The sequence below is a fragment of the Ictidomys tridecemlineatus genome, chromosome 7 (genome assembly GCF_052094955.1).
Source record: "Ictidomys tridecemlineatus isolate mIctTri1 chromosome 7, mIctTri1.hap1, whole genome shotgun sequence".
Taxonomy (NCBI): Eukaryota; Metazoa; Chordata; class Mammalia; order Rodentia; family Sciuridae; genus Ictidomys; species Ictidomys tridecemlineatus.
In genome coordinates this window covers 73,065,326-73,089,022 of record NC_135483.1, presented here as the reverse complement: position 1 = coordinate 73,089,022, position 23,697 = coordinate 73,065,326, and the positions used below count along the sequence as shown (strand labels likewise).

General features: G+C 39.5%; 1 protein-coding gene across 2 annotated transcripts in view; it reads left to right on the top strand.

The window, feature by feature from the left end:
- Positions 1–3,192: 3,192 nt before the first annotated feature.
- The window catches only part of Xkr4 (XK related 4), a 413,696-nt gene continuing 393,191 nt past the window's right edge, over positions 3,193–23,697 (top strand). For both annotated transcript variants that reach the window (XM_005322917.5, XM_040294052.2), the window contains exon 1: positions 3,193–4,607. In XM_005322917.5, the coding sequence (XP_005322974.1) occupies positions 3,805–4,607 (803 nt within the window). In that variant the 5' untranslated portion in view covers positions 3,193–3,804. The remainder of the gene's footprint in view (positions 4,608–23,697) is intronic.

Sequence of the window (23,697 nt, the reverse complement as noted above, 5' to 3'; positions counted from 1 at the left end):
TTAAGTGGTATTGTTATCTTGTCAAATAAGAAGGACTTCAAAGATGAAGATGCATGCTAAAAGTGATTGGGCATAGAATTTACCCTGTGCCAGAAGAAAGGCAGGAACATGGAGGGGTTATGGAGAACAAAAATGAGGTGAAATCCAGATACAAGGGACCTAACACTGAGAATGGGTTTGCCAGAGAGTGGGATGTTCAAAACTGAGAAGTCAAAGCTGCTGAGTAACGATAGGATTTAGTTTATGACAATGGCAATACATTTCTGACATAGTGCGGAAGATTATTGGAGAAGAGATCACATTGTTGATAGATCAAGTATCTGTATTCAACAGTAACTGACTCTGAGGCAAATAGTTCAGTTGCTCTGCTTTGAGGAGTCCAGTTTTAGAAGTTGACTAGTTAAACACAACGGTTTAGTAATAGGCTAGAAACCCTGAGGTGGCTGAAAGAAACTGAAGAATACTAATAGGATGTTGTGTTTTGAGTGTACTAGGCACAAAGAGTTTGTATGCATCTTTCTGTTTATTCCTTGGTACCATTACTGAATTCTAAAGATCATCAGTATCTATGTTTCTACAAAGGATGAATATGTGGGGCAGGGAGGTTAAATAACATGCCCAAGAATTCTTCCGTCTGCGTCCAAACGTCAAGCTTTTAACCCTTAGGTCCATCTGCCTCGACAGGTGCAGTGATTACAATAGAACAGATAATATTCACATCTATGTTCTGAGATGCGATTATGAGATTTATGGGATTAGAGACTCTCGAGAACAATATTGTATACAAAGCCCAGTAATATACATGATCTTGCCTAATCCTCATATTAATCCTATGTATTAAGTAATTTGCCTGGATCCTGGGGGCCAATAATTAGCAGAGCTTGGAGGGGAAAGCTCATCTGTCCTCTGACCTCCTACTTGTAAACTCTTTCCACTCACTACAGGTAGCCATTACTTTCCCAAGACGTGTCAGACAAAATTTAAAGAGATTCTAAGAGGTTTTGAATCAATGTATTAATAAGGAAACCATTACTAGTTATTTCTTTTTAGAAGCTAACAGGAAAAGTCTCATAATTCCTATGTTTCCATGGGAACATTCGTTAGCACAGAGTGTAGTATTCTTTCTGTCATGGAATGTTCTTTCTATAAATTCATGCATTCACTTCACTAACGTTTATTGAACAAGTAGGTTGTGCAAGTGCTGTGCTAGGTGTAGAAGATACAATAAAAAAAAAAAATCCCAGCTCCAAGAAAACTCTCAAATCTGCTGCAATGTTCAGCACCTCCAATGCTGTACTGAACTTTTCCATGCCTAGTGCAACTTAAGGCATTGCACTTGACCTAGAATACACTCTTGTCTCTGTGGACCCAGTTACCTAAGAGATCATTCATCTCCCTGATGGTTTGGCAGAGCATCATCATCGGCAGTGCTCTGGAGATGGAATCTTAGACTTGAACACTTGGGGAAATATAACCAGGGTGTTTTAAAAAAAAAAATGGTTTTCCTAATCCAAGAGGGCCCAATTTTAAAGCTGGATTCAAATATATAACCTTCTGTCTGGCATCTAAGTAGCTCAGTAGTATTGTGTTGTCTCTCAGCAATCACTTGCCCCTGCCTTTAGCTAGCAATAATGGATTTGTACATTCCATGCAATTATTTATGGGCTTTGTGGCCCAACACCCTCTATCAGAATGACAGGTGAAGACTGGGCCCTGGGCACCAGTCTTGACGATAAAGGGTGGAGCAAAAATTCTATTTTGTCAAGGTTGATCACCAAAATAGCAGATGAGATACAGCACAAGTTGTATGCAGTGATCATTTCTTTTCTCTTTTTTTTGTTTACTTTTTAATTGTAGTTGGACACAATACCTTTATTTTATTTGTTTTTATGTGGTGCTGAGGATCGAACCCAGGGCCTTGCACGTGCTAGGCAAATGCTCTACCACTGAGCCACAACCCCAGCCCTGCAGTGACCATTTCTCATTCATGGACTTCACTTCATAATGCTACTAATTAAGAATGGCATTATGCATTAGAGGCAACTCACTTGGCGCCCACCTCAAGGAAAGGAGTGATGGGCTTGGGATGCTATGCTACTGATCTATAAAGAATAACTGGTTCTCTAAGTGGCAGGGTAACACCTTAGTTTCCTCTGGTCTTAAAGTATGTGAGGTACAGTATAATTTAAGGATTGCATACTTCTCTCCTTCCCATTTGTAAAAGTGAAGAGGGACAACTCATAACCTACTATATTTTATTATTATTTAAAAAGTCAAAGATTCTATATTTTGTTGGGGTTTTCATCATCTTTAAATACTGTAACACGTTATTCTAATATCTAATTTGGTGTACCGCTCGGATCACAGATTACATTAATTTGAGTCATTTCTAGAGTTGTGAGACCACATGGTTAGTCTGCACCCTTATAGCTTTAAGACAAGGTGATTCTAGTTTTGGAGTAGTGGAGGTGGCGCCAGCTTCCAGCTCTGCCACTCCCTGCCTGTGGGCCGGGGGCGGGGCTGACACCGGTTTCCCGCTGTTGCCAGCCGCGCCCCTTTGCCCTGCCGCTCCGAGCTTCCACCAGGGGTGCGCGTTTCCCACCTGCCTGGCGGTGGCTCCTGACGGCTCCACTGCTTCCCAGCAGCAGGAATCCCGCAGCTTGGGTCTGCGCTGCGGATCCCGGAGCGCCTTTTCACTTCCCAGCGTCCCGCTGGCAGGAGAAGCCCAGAGCCCTCCGCTGTCCGCTCCTTTCCCCGAGGGCGCGGGCTTGGGGTTCCCATAGGTCCCGCCTGCCGGTCGCCTCTCATGCGAATCCCGGCTCTTTCCTCAGTCCCTGCACGCCTTTATCCTCCTACAAACTGCAAAGCCTGACATGCCAACTAGGGCTGCCAGCGTTTGGGGACCAAGCATCCGAGTTAAACCTGTTCTCTTAACCCTCGCTAGCTCCAGTCCCACATCTAGCCCGTCTCCCAAGTGCCAGGGCTTGGAACGGAATACAAAGAGGCCTGCACCTCCTGGCCCCTCGCCACTGCCACGCCCGTCCGTGCCCACTCTTCGTCCTCTGCACTGGCTGGACCAGAGGACCCCTCCACTCTTCACGGCTCCTACCCCTCCCCCGATGTCGATCAAATCCACCCAGTGTTCTCCAAAATCCCGCGAGCCGGGGGCCTTCGACCGTCTCCCTCTCGCACCTCGCTGTGGCTCCGTGCCCGGGGGACCAACCAGACCAGTCCCCCCACCCGACTGCCGCTCCTCTCGGTCCCGGCCCCTCCTCCGGGGCCCTCCTCCTCCCTCGCCCCTCCCGAGTCGGGGTGGGAGCGGCGGCAGCTGGAAGGGAAGGGATGAGGTCATCCTCTCCCTCGGAGTCAGCTGGTGGAGGAGAGGAAGCGGGAGGAGGGAGCGCGCGTGAGGGGAGGAGAGGAATGTGCAGGTCCGAGGAGCGCCGCGGCGGCCGCTGCTGCTCCTGCTGCTGGCGGCGGTGGCGGCTCGGGCGGCAGCCGCGGGGCCAGGACGGCGAGGAGAGGAGGCGGCGGGCAGGGGCGCGCGCGGGGCGCTGTGAGCAGCTTGGCTCCGCGCAGGCAGCCAGGCGGCGCTCCTGCCGGCCCGAGGCGCGCCGCTAGCCCGGCCCAGCGCCCAGCCCGGCGGGCGGCGGCGGGCGGCAGGCGAGCCGGCGCAGGAGCAGGAGGAGGGAGAGCCGCGCCGCCTGGGAGGGAAGCCGGGGTGAGCAGAGGAGGTGGCGGGAGGAGGAGACAGCGGGGAAAGGTGTCAGATAAAGGAGGGCTCTCCTTCGGTTTGGAGGCATCATGGCCGCTAAGTCAGACGGGAGGCTGAAAATGAAGAAGAGCAGCGACGTGGCATTCACCCCGCTGCAGAACTCGGACCACTCGGGCTCGGTGCAGGCATTGGCTCCAGGCTTGCCGTCGGGGTCCGGAGCCGAGGACGAGGAGGCAGCCGGGGGAGGCTGCTGCCCGGACGGCAGCGGCTGCTCACGCTGCTGCTGCTGCTGCTCCGGGAGCGGTGGCTCTGGGGGCTCAGGCGGCTCGGGCGGCGGCGCTGGCGGCCCGGGTGGAGGCAGCGGGGCGGGCTCGGCGGCGCTGTGCCTGCGCCTGGGCAGGGAGCAGCGGCGCTACTCGCTGTGGGACTGCCTCTGGATCCTGGCCGCGGTGGCCGTGTACTTCGCGGACGTGGGCACGGACATCTGGCTCGCCGTGGACTATTACCTGCGCGGCCAGCGCTGGTGGTTCGGGCTCACGCTCTTCTTCGTGGTGCTCGGCTCGCTCTCAGTGCAAGTGTTCAGCTTCCGCTGGTTTGTGCACGATTTCAGCACCGAGGACAGCACCACGGCCACTGCCTCCAGCTGCCCGCAGTCTGGAGCGGATTGCAAGACCGTGGTCAGCGGTGGGTCTGCAGCTGGGGAAGGCGAGGCTCGTCCTTCCACACCGCAAAGACAAGCATCCAACGCCAGCAAAAGCAACATCACCGCCACTAACAGCAACAGCAGCGGGGCCACCCGGGCCAGCGGCAAACACAGGTCTGCGTCCTGCTCCTTCTGCATCTGGCTCCTGCAGTCACTCATCCACATCTTGCAGCTCGGGCAAATCTGGAGGTACCGTATCAGGGGTGGGGGACAAGGGAGAGTCACTGCTGCTACTACATCCCCACTGCTTTGCTTTTGCACGAAAATCGTTCAGGATTGTTGTGGTGGTTACCCTAGTCACACTCTTTCAGTTGCTGTTGTTGTTGTGTGTGTTTATGTGTGTGTGTTTAAATGGGGCTTGTAGTTTTAAGAATTTTTTAAATCAGCCTAGAGTGGGAGGGGAGTGAGAAACGAAGGAAGGGCAGCAAAGTGGTTTTAATCACCTCATCCCTAATGTCTTCCCACTGCCTCACTTGCTTCTCTCTCTCTTCATATGCTACAACCTTCCCCCTCCCCATTTTCAGTGAGTAGTAGAGGATTCTGGTAAGGTCTTTTAAAATGTTTTTATTATGTTGAATTTGATGTCAGTGTTGCAATCAGGATTTTTTGTTGTTGTTGTTCCTTTGGAAAAATTACCAATTCTATTTAGATGGGAGTTGTCATCACTCAAAAGTACCCACATTTTAATCACCACTGCTAGAGAAGTACTATATTTAAAGTAAAGCACAAAAAAAGCACTTAACTTGTCATATAGAAGCATACATATCTCCAAGCATGAGTAAGTACATTTTACAGGCCCAGACTTACTTATATGTTGCACCTTCTGATTATCTTGCAATATCCCCATATCTGTTTTTTTTTTCATGTGAATGAGAACCCTTGGTGTGTCCTATAAACTTTATTTGTACTTTGTATCTTCACTGGCTGCTTTGCTACTTAGTATCTTATCTACCAGATCTTCTTAGATGTGATATGATATATATATCACTTCCAAAGGCAAACTTAAATATAAGCCTAAACTTGTTAGACAGGGACATATCAACCATTCCATTGATTTATGGATATTGTAACAGTATGCTCAGGAATGTGTTCTTTTGACTCTTGTTTTAGTAGGTTTTGCAAACAGTATTGAACATCTCCAAAAGTTATGTATGTGGAATTATTTAGATGCTAACATCCAGAGCTTTTATGGTTTTAGAATGAGTTAGTAAATCTATAGTATAAGTAACATGTGGAAACTTCCTAGAAAGTGTACCAATATGGGACAGCACTCTGCTAATCTAGTGTTCTTCTTAAATTTTATTTTTATGTGTTTTTGTGATAAAATGTAAGTCATTAACTATACCAAAGTACCTGCTTGAACACAACTCAGGGTTTGTGGAATGGAAAACACACTTCTTTTGGTTTATTACGAACAGAAGCATTTTCATCCAGCAAGTATGATGGTTTCACCACCTTCTTAGGACCAGTAGTTTGTAAACCAGAATAAACATTGCCAAAGTTGGAGACTTCCCACATTGTAAAAAAAAAAACAAAAAATTAAGCAGATACTTTCTGGAAAAGTGTTGTATGTTATGCAGTCAGATTGACATTGGAAACATCTATATTTTGCAGTCAAAGGACTCTTGGAATGTAGGTTAAATGCGATAGCTCTATTTTCCATAGATGTCTGTTGGGAAGGCTTATTGCTTGATGCTCTTCTTCATGTATGATGAAGAACTAGAACCCTTGATTTAATTACTGAAATTATTTATGACTGCTATGCAGATGATTAGCATTTTAATCTGATAATGTGGTAAATGAGGCTTACAATTTCATTTGTTAACTTTTTCAAACTTTATGCAAGATTCCTTTTAAAGTTGCCTTTAAAGTTTCTTGATATGCAAATATATAGTATAATGCAAGTACTTCTCAGTTCTATTAATTAAAAACTATGAATTTTTTCTACACATCGATACATTTTGAAAATCTATCAAATTCTGTCAATGAATACGTTGCTTTATGTTGTATGTACTGAATCTTCTAAAAATGAGAAACGATGCTCAATTTTCTCAGGAAGTAATATGCAGAAAATGGGAAATAATTAGGAAAAGATAAAGGCCGACAAACATCTTAGTGAGACCACAGCCACTGGACCAACTGTCCTTACAGAATAGATATCAAAGGGGAAAAGCAATGGAAGGGTAAGGTTGAATACAGAGAGAAAAACACAGTCTGCCAGCCAAAGGCATTAAGTGACCTAACCCTTGCAGGAATATGTGGCTCCGTTTTTGTTACGCATTTCTGTGGTATTCTCATTAGAGGCAGAAGTATTATTATTATTAGAAATATTATCAGATGTTTGTGAACATTTTCAGAATGATGTGTTTAGTATGGAAACCTGGATTATCATCTCCTTTAACTGCTATTGAATTCTGGCTGACATATTTTGGGGATGCCAGGGTAACTTGATGCAAGCATGATCTAAGACTCATCAGCCTCATTTTCTCTTTATAAATAATGTTTATAAAAATTTTTGACCTAATAAAAGAAATTGCAAAGGGATAAGAAAGCTTATGAAATTTAACATTCAGATACATTCTAATATGTTCCAATTTCTCTGAGTGTTGAATATTTGAATGGAAACTTTGGGGAAGAAGCATCTTTGATGATAAGATGGTGAAATGTGACTCATCTCAGATTATTGCATTAGACATAATCCAACATCTTAGACCACTATGAGACCTTCAATTAGACGTATTCTTCTGCCCCTTCTAGCTTTCCTTTTCAATGCACTGCACACAAATATTGCAGAAATACCAAGGTACTGAGTGGGTTCAAAGCTCAGAGGTCATTATTCATGTTTTAACATGCTACTTTCTGGGATCAATAAAATAGATTTTAACTAGGTTGGTAACTGTTCATTGTATTTACATAAAATTCTAGTTCTTTTAGGGAAAGGTTAGATTCTAAAAGCTTTCTGTGGATAAAATCTTTTGAAATAACATCAAAGTGTTTGCTTGTACAGAAATGAGCCATTTGTAACTTTGTGGGCAACATTTGCATGTATTTTTCCATGTATTACAAATGCAACTGCTGAAAGCAATGATACATATTCATTTTAATTAAAGTTTACTAATGGGAAATTAATGGCGGCTTTTAAAGTCACAGGAGGTAATACTGAGAAAGAGCCATTTGAAATAATGAAGTGAACTTCTGCTGTCATGTAAAAAGAGCAATTATGACTTTAACTGATCTGTGCCTGCAAGTGAATTAGAAGCTGTGTTTCTTTATTTATCTTTTCCTATGATTCCAGAAATTACTAAGAGTGAAGTTTAGCCAATGGGGATCAGAAATGCCCAAGTAGGACAGTTTATAGCCCCCATGCCCATGACAAGTTGTTTCTAAATGTTTTTTCCTTCAATATTTATTAAATTTACTCTCACAATTCTATCTGACATTTTCCTATGTATATATGTACCTATTTATTTATTTTTTCTAGGAAATATGAACACTGTAAAGAATAAGCCCATTAATGGATGCAGAGTCAGGAGGGTTTTCACCATTTTTGGTATATTGGTCTTTCTTTGAGAATCTCTATAGTGAAAGGTGATAAAGACTCTTACTGTACTTGCTATTCTACCCTTGCTATTAAAGGGTGTCCCATGTTCAAATAAGTAGAGAAAATGATAGGTCAAAAAGTTAAATGCTTTTCTTATAGCATGACTTCTTAGTGCTCATGTGCAGTTGTCAATAATTTTTGAGGTAACATCTATTAAATAAGCTTGTAATTATGTGGAATACAAAGCCTCTGAGAAACATTGTTCTATACCTTTATTAAATCTGCCCAAACAAGAATAATGACAACAATCTTATTTGGTATTTGAAAAATCTATAAGTGTTTTTTTTCACTCCTTATCTCATCTAAGTTTTACAATAACTCAAGAGGAAATTATTAGTATCTTTACATATGAGAAAACGACCTCAGAGATTTAGGTAACTTGCCCAGGATCACCCAGTTATTGTGTGGTGGTATAGTTAGGATTCAGAGTTAAGCTTGTCATATCCTAAAGTCTGAGTTCTTTCTGGCTCAATTGGCTACTTCCAATTGCCAACTTGGATAAGAATGTATTTAAACAACAACAACAACAACAAGAATTTAACTTTACTAAGGATGATCAAATAGGAAAGGGAGCTGCATTTTAGGCTGGTTGGGGTATCTTTCCAGTAACACACCATTAGTCAAATGATAGAATAGGGACAAATGGTCTGACACTTAAGTCCAGTGTTTTCCTTACTATACCAGATGGTCACACTAAGCTTTTTGCATCAAATTTCAGCAAAGAAACATGATCTTGTATTGGGGTTAATGGTTAAACTGCTTAGTTATTTGCAAATAGTTGAGGTTCTAGAGGAAAGCAATGGGTAGAAAAATAGGGAGGATATAGAACTAAAGATGCTCTATTGATTCTGAATCAGTCCTGGATTCTGATGGGTTAGGCAAGACTGGTGCCATTTGCTTTTTTTCATCAAATGTCTATTTTCTGCATATTTTTGTTCCCTCTCTGTAAATATTAATTACTTTATTCATTGAACATACATATTGAGTGCCCACTACATGCAAGGCACTGTGTTAGCTACTATGTATTTCAAGCTGAGTAAGATACACTTCTTTTCTGGGAATCTATGGTGAGCCTAGTGAGCAAGACAGAAAGCTAAATAATTTCAATATAAGAATAAGCTCTATGATAGAAACAGGAAACACAAACCACATTGGTGGTTCGGGTAATACACTCTGGATAAGGTGATATCTATAGGAAGGTTTGAAGGATAAGAAAAAGCTGCACTTGAATGACATAGGACATTGACTTTAGAGCCCTGAGCACAATAGAGCATCAAGACAAGGAGGCGAAAAAGAACAAGATGGGTTACCTGCTTATGCTCCAAATATGGGTGAGGGAGAGCAGCCAGCCATGAGGATGGAGTATTTCTTGGGCAAGATAATGGAAATAATTTAGATTTTTATTCTGAAGACATAGAGGAGACTTTGAGGATTATAAGGAGTGCAGGGTAACGAAAGCGTTACCACATTGTTTTGTTCACAAAATAGCAGAAAGCTGAAAGATGTCATTGAGGATTAATGCCTCTCTGACTCAGTCATATCTCTTCCACCATAAAAGCATATTGACCACACAGGATTTGAGATTGGATGGTACTGGGGCATATAAATAGATCCAACATGGTAGAGAGTTGTTTATCCAAAAAACAAATTGGTTGAAATGTTTAACTTTATCTATTTGAAAGTAAAATCTTGGGCAAAAGTTTATTTATTTATTGGTACTGGGATTGAACCCAGGGGCACTTTGCCACTGAACTACATCCCCAGTACTCTTTAATTTTTGAAACACGATCTTGCTAATTTGATTAGATTCCCACTAAGTACAGGCTGGCCTCAAACTTTTGGTCCTCCTGCCTCAGCCTCCTGAGCAACTGGGATTACAAGTGTGGGCCACCACACCCAGCTCTTTGAAGAGATTTTCCTTAGGATACAGTGGTCTTTTATACACACACACACACACACACACACACACACACACACACACACAGCTGTTGATGGGCCTTTATTTTATTTGCTTAATTATATGTGGTGCTGGAAATCAAACCTTGTGCCGTACACATACCATATTCTTTACCTTGTTGAAATTTAGGTTTCCTGATCCTTATATTTCTGCACTACTTTCAAATTTCCAGAGAGCTTGCTCTATCTTTTATTTGATCCTCAGAATAACCTTTGAGTTACTGCTTTCATTTTGCATATCTGGAAGTTGAGACAGAATTTTAAATGCTATATGCTTTAGGTCACATAGTTTTGGGCAGATTCTAGGTTAGAATTTAAGACATATATGGAAGAAGAAAAAGCAATAGGAAAAATGGTTGATGGGACTGAGGAAAATTAAAAGTAGAAGAAAAGTCTGAAGACTTGAAATCACTCTAGAAGGGCTTAAGGATCACAATGTGGTAGAGGCATTGGAGTTTTATGTAAGCCCTCTGATGCACAAGGGATGTAAGCCCTCTGATGCACAAGAATGGTACTAGAGTTGGGGATGTAGCTTAGTGATCAGGCACTAAACTAGCATGCATGAAGCCCAGTTCCATCCCCAACATTGCAAATAATCAAAGAGGAAATAAAACCCCAAGCAAAGAAACAAAGCTGCACTAAAACAAAACAAAACAAACATGGATGAGACCTATAGGAAAGATATTTGAGGTGATGTAAGAAAGAATTTTTAAGTAATAAGAGATATCATAGATCAACTAAGACTTTTTGAAGCACTAAATTCTTATCATTCAGGTGTACCAGAATAGTTTGAAAAATTAGGTAATGATGTAGTAGAGGGATTTTATCGTACAAAAGGTTACACTATAAGATCATCTTCCAGCTCTGAGATTTCATTACAAAAACTTTATCATTACATGCTGCTCTAAACATAGCAGACTAAATTTTTCTTTTTGTGGGTGAAAGAAACAGAAGGCATTTTTCTTGCAATACTGCAGTTGTATCACTTTGAAATCTATTCATTGGTTTTTGAATCCAGTGTCTCTAGAGCATCGAAAATCCATAAAATACCCCTGAGTGCTGGGTTTGGTATTTAAATCTTTGAGTTAACTGGTAGGCATAAATCTACATGAAATCAGACAACTCCTTGTGCATTTACTTGAATTTTCTGTATGAATTGGAATAATTTCCACCTGAATCTATATGGTGGCTATGTCTATGAGGTACCTTTGAAATAATTCGCAGAAAAGTTGTAAATCGTTTCCATTCACTTGAACCATCAACTCTTTGCTTCACAAAAGTGAAAAAAATTTCTACTTACTCCCACCCCCCACATGCACATAATTTCAGACTATCTTAACAGAGAAGTTGAGTACAGTATCAATACAAATATATAGTCTCCGTTTTGAATGGTGTCCATAAATCCCTGGGGCAGTGGCTTTGAATGTTTTTGCTATGTCATTTACAAAATTTTCCTTAGTGATTGAATATTTAAGTGTACAACTTGCTATTAAATATGTTCTGTATTTTATGGTTTTAGATAGTCTTCTTCCAAACTTAATAGCACCAATAACTGGGTCACTGATATGTGCATTGATTATCTTTATATGCATTCACTGGCTCATCTGATTAACTCATTTCTTTAACTTGCTTTAGGAATTTGCATGGCAGACTAATTAGATCTCTGAAAGCAAGACTAGGGATTAGATTTGTATTTAAAATTATTATGCATCATGGAATATAAGGTACTATATGATGATAGCTATGAGAAAATATTTGTGTGATCTTATAAGATATTTCTATTGTGTTATTGGATTTGGGGAAACATCAGATTCAGCAATTCTCAATAGCAAATATGTTCTTGAATGACATTGCATGATTCTGACCACAATAACAAGTGACTTCATTCCTTGATGTCTATGATTGCTGATGTCATAGCTGGTCAAAAAGTAATTCTATGGGCAGATCCTCATAGAGTTGTCTTATTTGTTGTGAAACTTAATATATATGAATGTATACTTAGTGAATATTTAAGGTTCTGTGAATAAAACTGCATTCTTTTTTTCTTTATGATCATGTAGCTAAACTTGCTGTTTGGTTGCATCTTTGAGTTTCTTCTGGTATAGTGAATCAGAAAAAGTGCAATTTTATCTAGAAAGGTAAAACAAATCTTTCTCTCATTTTTTTTCCACATTTTTATTGGTGCATCATAGTTGTACATTGTTTTCATCAGCTTTTACACGCTGCCTTGACTAAAAGACCTGACCAGCACAATTGTAGAGGTGGAAAGGTTTATTTGAGGGCTCACAGGTTAAGAGTTTTGGTTCATAGAAGGCGGGCTCCATTCTTTGGGACTGGAGGTGAGGCTGAACATCAAGGAAGAGAAGTTGGCAGAGGGAAGCGACTCCTATAATGATTAGGCAACAGAGGGAGATCTTCACTTACCAGATACAAATATATACCTCAAAGCTACGCCCCCAAAACCCTATTTACTCCAGCCACACCCCACTTGCCTTCAATCACCACCCAACTAATCCCATCAGGTGATTGATTCATTGATTGGATTAAGTCTTTCATGGCCCAGTTGTTTCTTCTCTGAAACTTCTTGCATTATCTCACAAGAGAGCTTTAGGAAGACATCTCATATCCAAACCATAACATGCATAATGGTGGAATTTGTTGTTACCTGTTCATACATGCACATAATGTAACAAGGTAATCTGGCCAATATCATTCCCCAGTGTTTTCCCTTTCCTTCCCTGGGCTCTTCTCTTGGTTCTTTTCCTCTATTCTACTGATTTCTCTTTGGTTTTCATGAAATATCCCTGCACCACCTTCCCCACCCCCGACTTTTTTCTCTCTACCCTCTAGATACGAGAGAGCACCTAAGACCTTCTGAGTTTGGCTTATTTACTTAATGTTCTCAAGTACCATCTATTTTTCTGCAAATGACACAATTTTATTTTTTTATAGCTAAATAAAATCCATTGTGTTTATATACCATATTTTCTTTAACCATTCATTCATTCATTCATTGATAGATATCTGGGCTGGTTCCATAGTTTGGCTATGGTGAATTGTGCTGCTATAAACATGAGTATTGCTTGTATCACTATAGTATGACTTAACTACTGAACCACTGAGCAACATTCCCAGCCGTTTTTTTTTGTATTTTTTTTAGAGACAGGGTCTCGCTGAGTTGCTTAGGCCTCCTTAAGTTGCTGACACTGGCATCGTACTCATAATTCTCCTGTCTCAGCCTCCCAAATCTCTGTAATTAGGTGTGAACCACCATGCCTGGTGATATTAGGCTAAATTTCATGAAGTTCTAGTCAACCTTTGAGAGAGAAGTGCATCTTGCTTTGCATTACTGATTTTGCCAAACAGTGTAGTCAGACCGGAGAAGCTTTAGGATAGATAGTTTTCATTCAACTCTTACCTATGCTTGAATATTTGAGAATCTGCTTATATCCAGAATTATTAAGGGTTTTTTATGCTTCTATCCACCTACTTATAGTTTATAGTCACATTATCATAAAACTGAATCCCACATCTGTGTGTGCACAGAGCCAATACTGTTTACTGATTGCCTAAAAAAGTGTTAAAATAGAAATAAATCAGGGAGTTTGAAGGACATCATTAGACCTTTTCTAATCCTAAAACAGGAGAGGGCTATAGTTAGATTCCCAGTGATGGAGCTTTATTAGAGTGACATTAGTCCTTTAGGAAACTGGACTAAGTTGAGTGTCAGAAGAGATGATTTGGCCACTTTGTTGTGCAGACCAGGCAGGTCATCTGTTCTGGGTTGTGTGTAACTGTGTGTGCAGATGACAGCCCAGCTTTTGTGACGCCATTGAAGTTTAGAGATTTTGGTTTCCTCCTTCTGGGTTTTAGTTTTCTATTTGTGGATTGTAAAAAAAACTTTACCAGTTTTTTTTCTAGGTCTTCAAATTTATTCTGTTCTTATAGATTATTTCATTAGCATCAATCATATACTGGGAAGTCCATGAGTTCCTCCAGGGCTATCAATAGAGCCTTTCTGTTTTTGTAAATCACAGGGGGTTTCCAAAGGAGTTTCCAAAGATGCTATTATTAGTGTCAAAATTCCCGGGAACTGATATTATTTGTGCATGGAAACTTTTAGATTTTTTTTTCAGTAATACAACTAACTCTATGCCATTTCTGAATTTTAGTTATGATGACACAAAACCATTTTTATGAGAACACATACTGAAACTGATCACTAATTCTAAAATACATACAGATAGACTTAGAAGTCCAAAATCATCATCTACATTTCAGTAGTGCGGTTGCCCAGCTGGAGTGCTGTGATTAGCAAATGACAACAATGCCTCCCAGGCTTTAAGAGAACTATCCATTATGTCATTGAGAAGACTGTTGTCAGAGCTAGATTTGCTTTTAAATTAAAAGCTTGTCTTGGGTTGTGCTGTGGCTGATTTAATATTGCTGGAGATTGAATTTCAACTCTTTACAAAGATACAACAGACCTATGCTTGTTAAAGAACAGGGATCTGTTGCAGTCTGGTAGAAAAGAACATGGCATTAACCCTTCCTGAGTGGGAATAACCTGGACTCTAGGGTATTAGGAATCATTCTAAAGCTGAACAATTTTGAACCCCAACATTCGATATTTTTAAAATTTTAAAAATTGGAAGCATCTCCTTTAAGGTCTTCTGAACTAAGTATGTCAAAGTGTTTTCTCATCTGCATGATTCATAAACAGGCTGTTTGAATCAGTTCCACTTCTTTTGTTTAATTTATACATATGCCATATTTCTCTGACAGGGGAATCCTTTTGTGCAAACAGAGAAGTGGGCTGTGTGTGGGGTGAGTGAGGATGAGTCAAAGGGAGCATCATGCATGTAGAGATGAAGTGGGATCTTCAGTGGCTGTGACTTGAAAAAGACTTGAGCTGACTTCAGTTTGACTTCCCATCAAGTACACTGTATTTAAGAAGGACAAAGTCACCTTTCTGTACACCAACAGAGGAGAGGTTTCATCCATATAAGAAACAGTCAGACTTCCTTGACTACTTACTCCTTTTCCTCTCTTCCTTCTCCCCTCTCCTCTCCTTCCCACTCCTTCTCCCCTCATTTTATTGCTCCCCCCTCCTCCTCTCCTCTTCCCTTCTCCCTCTTCTCCTCCTTGGGCTCCTTCTCCTCCTCCTCCTCCTCCTCCTCCTCCTCCTCCTCCTCCTTGTTCAATAATAGCCATGACTAGAGATCTCAGTTTGAAACTTAATGCTTTTCTGGTCTTTTTTAAATTTTTTTTTTAATTTTTTAAGCAGTGGAGAGTCAATAATCAAAGCAAAGAGGGCTATTGAAACCATAACCATTAAAAAAATGATCTCCCATAACTTCTGTCATTAGTTCATGGCATAGTCACTGTATCATTGTGACAGTAATAATGAGGAAATGATCTTTCAGAAAGACAGGGGGAAAGAATTTTTTAAAGGATTCTTTTCTTTTGATAGATTTTCAGCTCATTAATTAATTGCCCATTTTTTAAAAGTAAATTTAAGAGCAATCATCTTTTAAAATATAGGTCAATTTCAGAACACTCTCCCAAACAATTTATAATAGTTGGAGCTGTTTTTGTAACCTAAGTTAATAAGAGTGTCCTATGGGGCTTTGTATTTCCAGGGGATGTACTTCTATTAAGAGTCACAAATACCCTGTGGTTTTTTGTTTTTTTTTTTCTTGGTGGCGTGATGGTCTGGCTTGAAAAAAAAAAATGAGTTCTGTATGTGAGTGGGTAGCCTAACAGTGTCTTAATGAGCATGTAAGTATTAGTTGTGTTCCTATTTCTGAAAAATTATAATAGTTCAAGGATATATAGACTAACTTCAAAATATGTTTGGAAGCAAATTAGTAAGGAGGAAGGAGCCTGAAGTTTTTTTATCAAGCAAGTATGTTCAAATATTCTAGAAAATATCACTGAATTTCCTTCTCTGACCTGCTAATAGGAACCAGGTTGTTATTCCTGAGGCATGCATCTATTAGTTTGAGGAAGAAAAAAAAAACTTGGCTACGAGAGAAATGAACAAAAATAGAGACTTTTATACTATAATTAGAGAGTGAATTTTCCATCCTTGTAAAAAGAGTTGGAAAATTATACTGACTTTCATTATAAAATGCATCCCAACAAAGCTTACAGCAGGGCTTCACCAGCCAAGTCAAGGTTCTTTTAAGGTGGGTTTGTTCCATGGGTTGAAGAAGACAAAATCTGAGTTGTGAAAATGGTCAGGTTTATAATACTGAGAATATCAGCAGGGTGTGCAGTCTGAGGGTATTTGACCTGAAGGCTTTGTGTCATCAGAACTAGGAAAGGAATCAGCATCCAGAGGGTTAAGACCAAGGCACATCATTACAAATGGAGAATAAAAACTAGTTGTCACCACCTCCAAGCAATGGCTAGAAATAAGCTTATGAATATAGGTTAGGTATCCCTTACTCAAGACAGGACCAGAAGGGTTTCAGATGTTGGATGTTGGAGGATTTTTGGAATATTTGCATTTACATAATAAGGTAACTTGAGGATAGGACCCAAGTCTCAACATAGAATTTATTAGTGTTTCATTTATACCTCAGACACATAGCCTTCAGGTGATTTTATATTATTTTAAATAATTTTGTGCATGGTACAGTGTTACTCTTTATTAAGCTGCCAATGTGGAAAGTCTCAATTTTCCACTTGTGGCATTATGGTGGCACTCAAGAAGTTTTGGATTTTGGAGCATTCCAGATTTAGAATTTTTCAGATTAAGGATGATCAGCCTGTACCAGAGGTAGGGAGAAATTGAAACCAAGGACAAAGAAAGCAAAACATGATTCTCATGCTTCAAAATGAAAAACTGATGAGAAACTGGTTTGAATTTTATTTTATTTTATTTATTTTTGAATTTTATTTTTAATATATAATATATAATTTCTCCCTAGTCAGATATTCATAGCAATGCTCAAGAGTGGAATTTGAGTTCCCATCCCACTGAGGGGAGGGCAGAGAGCTGGAACGCAGGCAGGTTCACATTCAGCTAGGATGATGAAGTGCAGGGTTAATGGAAGCTCCTGACTAAATCATTACTTGGTCAGTATTGTCAGTGGCTGAGAATAGAACGAAGAAAATAAATGTGATAACCCTTTATTCATGGGCTTGACAAATGTCTTCTTAAAATCATAGTAAAAAAAAACACATATGGGAAAGAATATGTTCTGAAGGTTTCCAAACTAGGACAGGAGGCAAGTCCTATACATGCTCAGTGATGTTGAACTAATGGTGACGATGTGGCTTTACTGCTCAACATGGACCCTGCAGACCTGCAGCAGCCCAGCTCTTGGGATCTTCTCAGAAATATAATCTCAGACTCACCCTAAAGCTACTGAATGGCCTTTTAATAAGACCTCCAGGTGATTAGTATGCACAAATAGTTTGAAAAGCATGGAGCAGTTGCTGGTTCTACAGAAAAGGTAACTTTCTCTTCAATTGGTCAGAAAAGACTAATTCAAGCTGGACATTAATGGGAGATATGGGTGATCTAGACGTTGTAATTGGCTTAAACACCAAAGCTAGCTCACCTAGTATAACAGAGTTGTTGCTTAGAAATCAGTGGCAATAGAAATCACTGTATAGACCATAGTTGCAGCTCAAATAAAATCTATGGTAGAGGAAGGGAAACCTTCGAATATTTTTAAAAAATCTGTGATTTTATGATTTTGTTTCAGAACTGATCTCTAGGAAAATAACTGAGTACGTTAAATGCTTGCTTCTCGTGGTTTTATGCCATGCTCAGGCCTTCTGTCAATTCAGTTGCTAGGGATGGAGTCATCAGTGGAGACCAGAGGTGGTGAGAATGGCACTATGTCTTCATAATGGGGGCAGATGCTATGGGAAGCACTAGCTGCAGAGAAACTAGTCACTGAGAATAGAAAGTGAAGTTGAAAGTTTTCAGCAAGACGTGATGATTGCAGTCTGTTCCGAGAAGAGGAGTGGGCTGGTTGTGGCATTCTTACTCATATTTTTTCTGAATAAGAAGCAGTTATGAGGGTATGCAAAGGCCATGCAAACTCATTGGGTAGAGCGGGTGGCGCAGAGGGAGGGCAGCATCTTTTAACCTCCACTTTTAGTCCAATAGACCAAGGAGTCTCTGTGGTCCACACAGGGAAGGGAGAACTGTGGAAGGGATAGAAGGCAATAGAACTAGATCTCTAGATGCAAAAGACTAAACTCTGACTAGGAGTTAGCTGGGTATTAATGTAGAAAAACACAGAAGGTTTTTTGATGAATAGTCTTTTTTATGATTCAGCTCTCCACCACCACCCATAAGGCCTGCAAGACACAGATAGAGGATAAGAAAGAATAGCAAAATGGGTAAGCCTGTTTTCCTGCTTTACCACAATGTCTTCTTCCCTGCAGAATATAACAGTCAATACTATGACAGAATACATCAGCGTTTGTAATTTGGAATAAAGAGATTGTGAGAATGGTGTCTTACGAACGTTTGTGTAGACATATATTAGCTATTTCTGTGTTCCACATTAAACAGGAGAGAAGAGGGTGTCCTTCCCAGAAATGCCTCTTTTCCAAGTGCTAGCTCTCTCCTTTCCCTTTCTTACAACCACTGCATTGCTCTGATGTCACTCTGTTGCTAGGGTTCCCTGCCCCCTCTAGGTGCGAGGATGTGATTTTTAGTTCAGTGTTCTTAGGTGTTCCCATGGAGAGTTACTAAGATAATTTTTCTTACTCTGCTTTGTAGTTACCCTGCCAAGCGCTGGACCTGGATAGCTTTTCAATATGGTATCTACTTATGACACGTGATTACTGAGCATTTAAAATGTGGCTAGTCCCTATTGAGGTGTGTTCTAAGCATCAAATATCGGGGAGATTTTGAAGCCTTAGGGTGGAAAATACTGATAATAGATACTTCACTCATCAGTTTACATTGGTAACATGCTAAACCGAAAATGCTATGGATTAAATAAAATACCTGATTAACCTTAATTTTGCCTGTTATTTACTTTTTCATTTATTTTTGTTGTGTTGGGTTCTTTTTCAGTGCTGGGTATTGAACCCAGGGTGTTGTGCATGCCAAGTACATGCTCTACTGCTGAACTATACCCCCAGCTGTCTGTAAACTACTCTATTGATTAACTGAAAATTAAAATTTCATATGTAGCTTTCATTATGTTTCTATTAAGCAGTGCTGAGCTTTATGTAAGAACTTTTTGAGGAGTGAGAAGAAGGAAGTCCAGATGTCAAAAAACTAGATAAAAATTTGCCAGGAGTTTCCCAGGGTGATTTGATTGGCTGCTGAAGCAGGATGACAATGAGTTTTGCAAATGAGATTACCTGCTGGTGTAAATTGACTCTTTAGTAGAAAAATCCCTAGTATGCATAAAGCTTATTGTCATCCCTGCTTTTTGTCTTGCTTAAGATGCAGCAACATGCTGTGAATATATGGTGACTTAATAAATAATAAATGATGAGGACAATAAGGACTAAACCTTCATCATTTTTGATTTTTACTTTCATGCTCTTCTCACTATATTGTGCTGTTCTGAGGTTAATCCAAGGGAACCAATTGGAGAACCATTTTCTCACTTTTCATACTGGGTAACTATGTTGAAAATGTCAGTGATTTCAATTTACTATGATGTGAACTAGTTAAGACCAATTACAGTCTTCCTCTGACCATGGGAGTGGGAAGATATACAGCCAATGAAGAGAGTCAGGTTTTTGTTCTTGTCTTCTCAACTTCAAAGTGATTAGTGAGAATTAAATCGTAATTTCTGAAGTGCCTTGAAGCTCAAAAATTAAAACTACCAACAAAATTGAACATGTTGATTCTTTTGATAAACCTCATTGAATATTTACTTGAGAAACAATATTCATGTTTTATTGAGGCTGGGTTAGTTTATTTCTGATAAAGTACTACTAGGATTGATATATCACACTAGACTTCAAATGAGAGACTATGAATTAGACTTATCCATAATGTGTCACATTGATTTGATACCTAATAGTAAAATACATGTTTATTTCCCTTGAGAAATACATAACACAAAAGAACACTAAGTAGTTCTATTCCTATGTGAAGAGTGTATAATTAACCTGTATTTATATTCTCATTTTGCACACAGTCATGTTTTGCATATACTAATATTTTGCTCCACATACGTTTAAATGTTCATGGATTATAAATTCCACTACTAGCACACAAGGCAAAGTCCCTCTGTTAGTCAAATCTCCCACAGTCTGTTTTTGACTCTGTCTCTCCTACATTGTATGACTTCAAATTCATTTTCTATCTCAGAGGAGCAATTCTAACCATCCAGCATATGTAAATGCTATAAGACTCATTCTCAAATGCATGCAATTCAAAATTTTTGGAATCAGCTATAGTTAGTTTTTATAAACGGAATTCCAAGTGTTCGTTTTTAAAAATCAAATGAAGTCTGATATGACTATTTAAAAGATTCCCCTCCCCAACTGGATGTGACTTTACTAGGGCTCTCCAACTGTAGTCTGATCTTATTTTAATTCTGTTCAATAGTATTCCATAAAAAACATGCAATATCATTTTTCATGTCAGTTCAATGGCATTTTTGCAAGATATAATTATTCCAGAGAGACTAGGTGACTTCCAAATATTTCTTGGAAGAAAATGAGTTCTAATTTCTTAATTTTTTTAATCTCAAGTTGTATGTACTCAGAAAAGTACATATCTATACCACTATTATTTTTTTTCATGATTTTCTTCTATGTACACACATAATCATGTGGTTGTATAGGTAGGATATATTGGAAAAGAATGGACCTGATTTAATTAAGTCAGATACTCTGGAGTGAAAATGCCTTCATTAATTCAATTTATAAATATTTATCAAGAGTTCATTATATGCAGGTTCTGCATACCAAGTTGATAATAAAATGTGCTTTTGGACTTCAAGGAATTCAATGGCCTACAAAAGTTTCTCTTATTTATAACAGTTTATGCCTCAGAGGTGCTATGCATTATCAGTGAAGGTGAGGATAGAATTGTTTGGTAGAATAGGGGAGAGATATGGGCTTCTACCTAGAAGGTTTTGCAGAGGGTATAACTTTTGAGTGAGACCTAAGTGCATGCTATGCAGAGAAAAGAATCAGCATGTAAGGACATTTCCTGTTGTGTGAAGGGCTGAAGTAGGATGTGTGAAGAAAGGAATGTCAACAGATGTTAAGTGAGTTTGGGACTCAAATAACCAGGGTCATGAGTGCATCCCTAAAAAATCTGAACTTGATTCTGTTTCGACAGATGGCACTGAGTATCAGAGGAGGCTCGGGGGACAGGTTTGGATGTGTATTTTCAAACAGTTACCTTTTTACTATGGGAACAATTGAATTGCAAGTTGGAAATATTCGAGAAGGAAGTCACCTGAATTCAAAGCCAGAGAAAAGGAAATGTGGGTGAAGGGTGGACTTGAAAACTATTTGAAACTTTAAAATGCTCTACAATGACTGTTACGGTTTAGATATGAGGTATCCCCCAAAAGCTCATGTGTGAGACAATGCAAGAATGTTCAGAAGTTAGATGATTAGATTATGAGAGCTGTAGCCTAATTAGTGGATGAATCCACTGATGTGAATGAACTGAGTGGTAACTGTAGGCAGGTAGGATGTGGCTAGAGAAAGGAGGTTACAGGGGAGAGGGGTTATGCCTTTGGCTTTTTTATTTTGTCCCTGGTGAGCAGACCTCTCCCCTCACCCCCCCAACCCTGCCTCCAGCTACCTTGTTGCCATGTCCCGAGCTGCTTTGCTTTGCCACACCATTTGGCTATAATGTTCTGCCTCATCTCAGACCTAAAGCAATGGAGTCAACTGTGGACCGAGCTTCTGAAACTGTGAGCCAAAATAAACTTTTCTTCCTTTAAGTTGTTCTTGTCAGGTCTTTTGATCACAGCAACTACAAAACTGACTAGCCAGGGCCTTGAGTGCTTCCCTAAGAAAGAGCAAGTGAGACGAAAGTGCTCAAGTGGGCTTTGCGGGGTTCTCACTAAAGATTCTGATAGTGTTGGTTAAGGACTCTATTTAATGAGTTATTGGAAAAGGCATAAACATAAACAGAGTTGGAAGTATGTTAAATAAAGACGCTCTGTAAATGCAGCCTGAGCAATTAAAAAAGATTTACCAGGGTACAGCTAAATACAGCATAGTGGATAATTAATAGGCCTGTGACAACTTAGTAATAACTACCCTGAACTTTTACAATGGTGAATTAACATATGTACGCGTCAGAAGGAGGGTTTGCTTTCACAATTAACACCAGTTAGCTGGGAAATTTCTGCACAGAAGTTAATTAGGGATCCCTGGTAAGAGAGCCTGGTGATTAACCATTCTCCTAAACCAAAGGTGCCTAACTTTGCTAATTCCATTCATGGTTTATGGTTGTACCAAAAAAGGAAGTTGGTTGAAAATTCCATTCTCCTTTTTCTTGCTTCCATAAGCTCTAGCTTCAGATGTTATTTTGGATTTCTCTTTCTTTTCTAGAAAATGAGCTTCTGCTCTCTGTTCTTTCCACCTGTAAAAGATATCTAGGTGAAGTTCAGGTACCTGAGTAGTCTGAGCTATTCAAATAATTAGGATATGGTGAATTCTCTGCTTTTGATAGTTTGGGATCATGAATTAGGTGTAGCTCAGTAATCTTTTTCAGAGAAAGGTATTTATGAATCAAACTCCCCTGGCCCATTTTATTCCATTGTATCATATTTTGAGTGGGTTTTAGGTTCACAGCAAAATTTAATGGAAAGCACAGAAAGTTCTCATATGCCTCTACCCCTCCTCCAGCCACTTCCAGTTCCCCTGTTATTGGCATCTTGCATTAGGGTGGTATATTTGTTTCAATTAATGGAGCAATATTAATATACTATTATTAACAATTCATAGCCTACATTAGGATTCACTCTTTGTGTAGAATATCCTATGGGTTTGGGGATATGTATAATGACATGTGTTTATCATTACATTATCATACAGAGAGAGTAGTTCCACTACTCTAAAAATCCCCCATGCTCTGCCTCTATCTAATCTACCCTCATCCAAACCTCTGTCACTGATGTTTTATCCATAACTTTGCTTATTCCAAACTGCCACCTTCTGTTGTCTTCTTTCACTTACCAATATGCATTTAGGGTTCCTCCATATGTTTCTGTGATTTGACAGTTCATTTCTTTTTAATACTAAATAACATTTCATTGTTACTTAGTAACATCACAGTTTGTCCATTCCTTTACCAACTAAAATAAATCTTGATTGCTTACAAGTTGTGGCAATTATGAGGAAATCTGCTTTAAACATTTATATGCATTGTTTTGTGTGGACATAAGCTTTCCTCTTGTTTTGTTAATACCAAGGAGCACAACTGCTGGATCATATAGGAGAAAATGGTTAGTTTTTTTTAAGAAACTGACAAATTTTTTTCAAGTAGATGGACTATTTTGCATTCCCACACTTACCAACTCTTGGGCAACTGGCTGTTTACCAAATAACTTTCTTTTGGAGTCACAAAGTTAGTGAGCCAAGGCTCAAAGTGTTATTCTTATTCTAGAAATAATTAAATGGCATGAATTTGCCCATATTACTCATACACTAAAATTAGGGTGTAATTTACTATTTAGAATCTATGCTTTATAGTATAAATGACATGATTAATTCTTGATGAAAAAACCAATAAAATAATACAATTTAAAT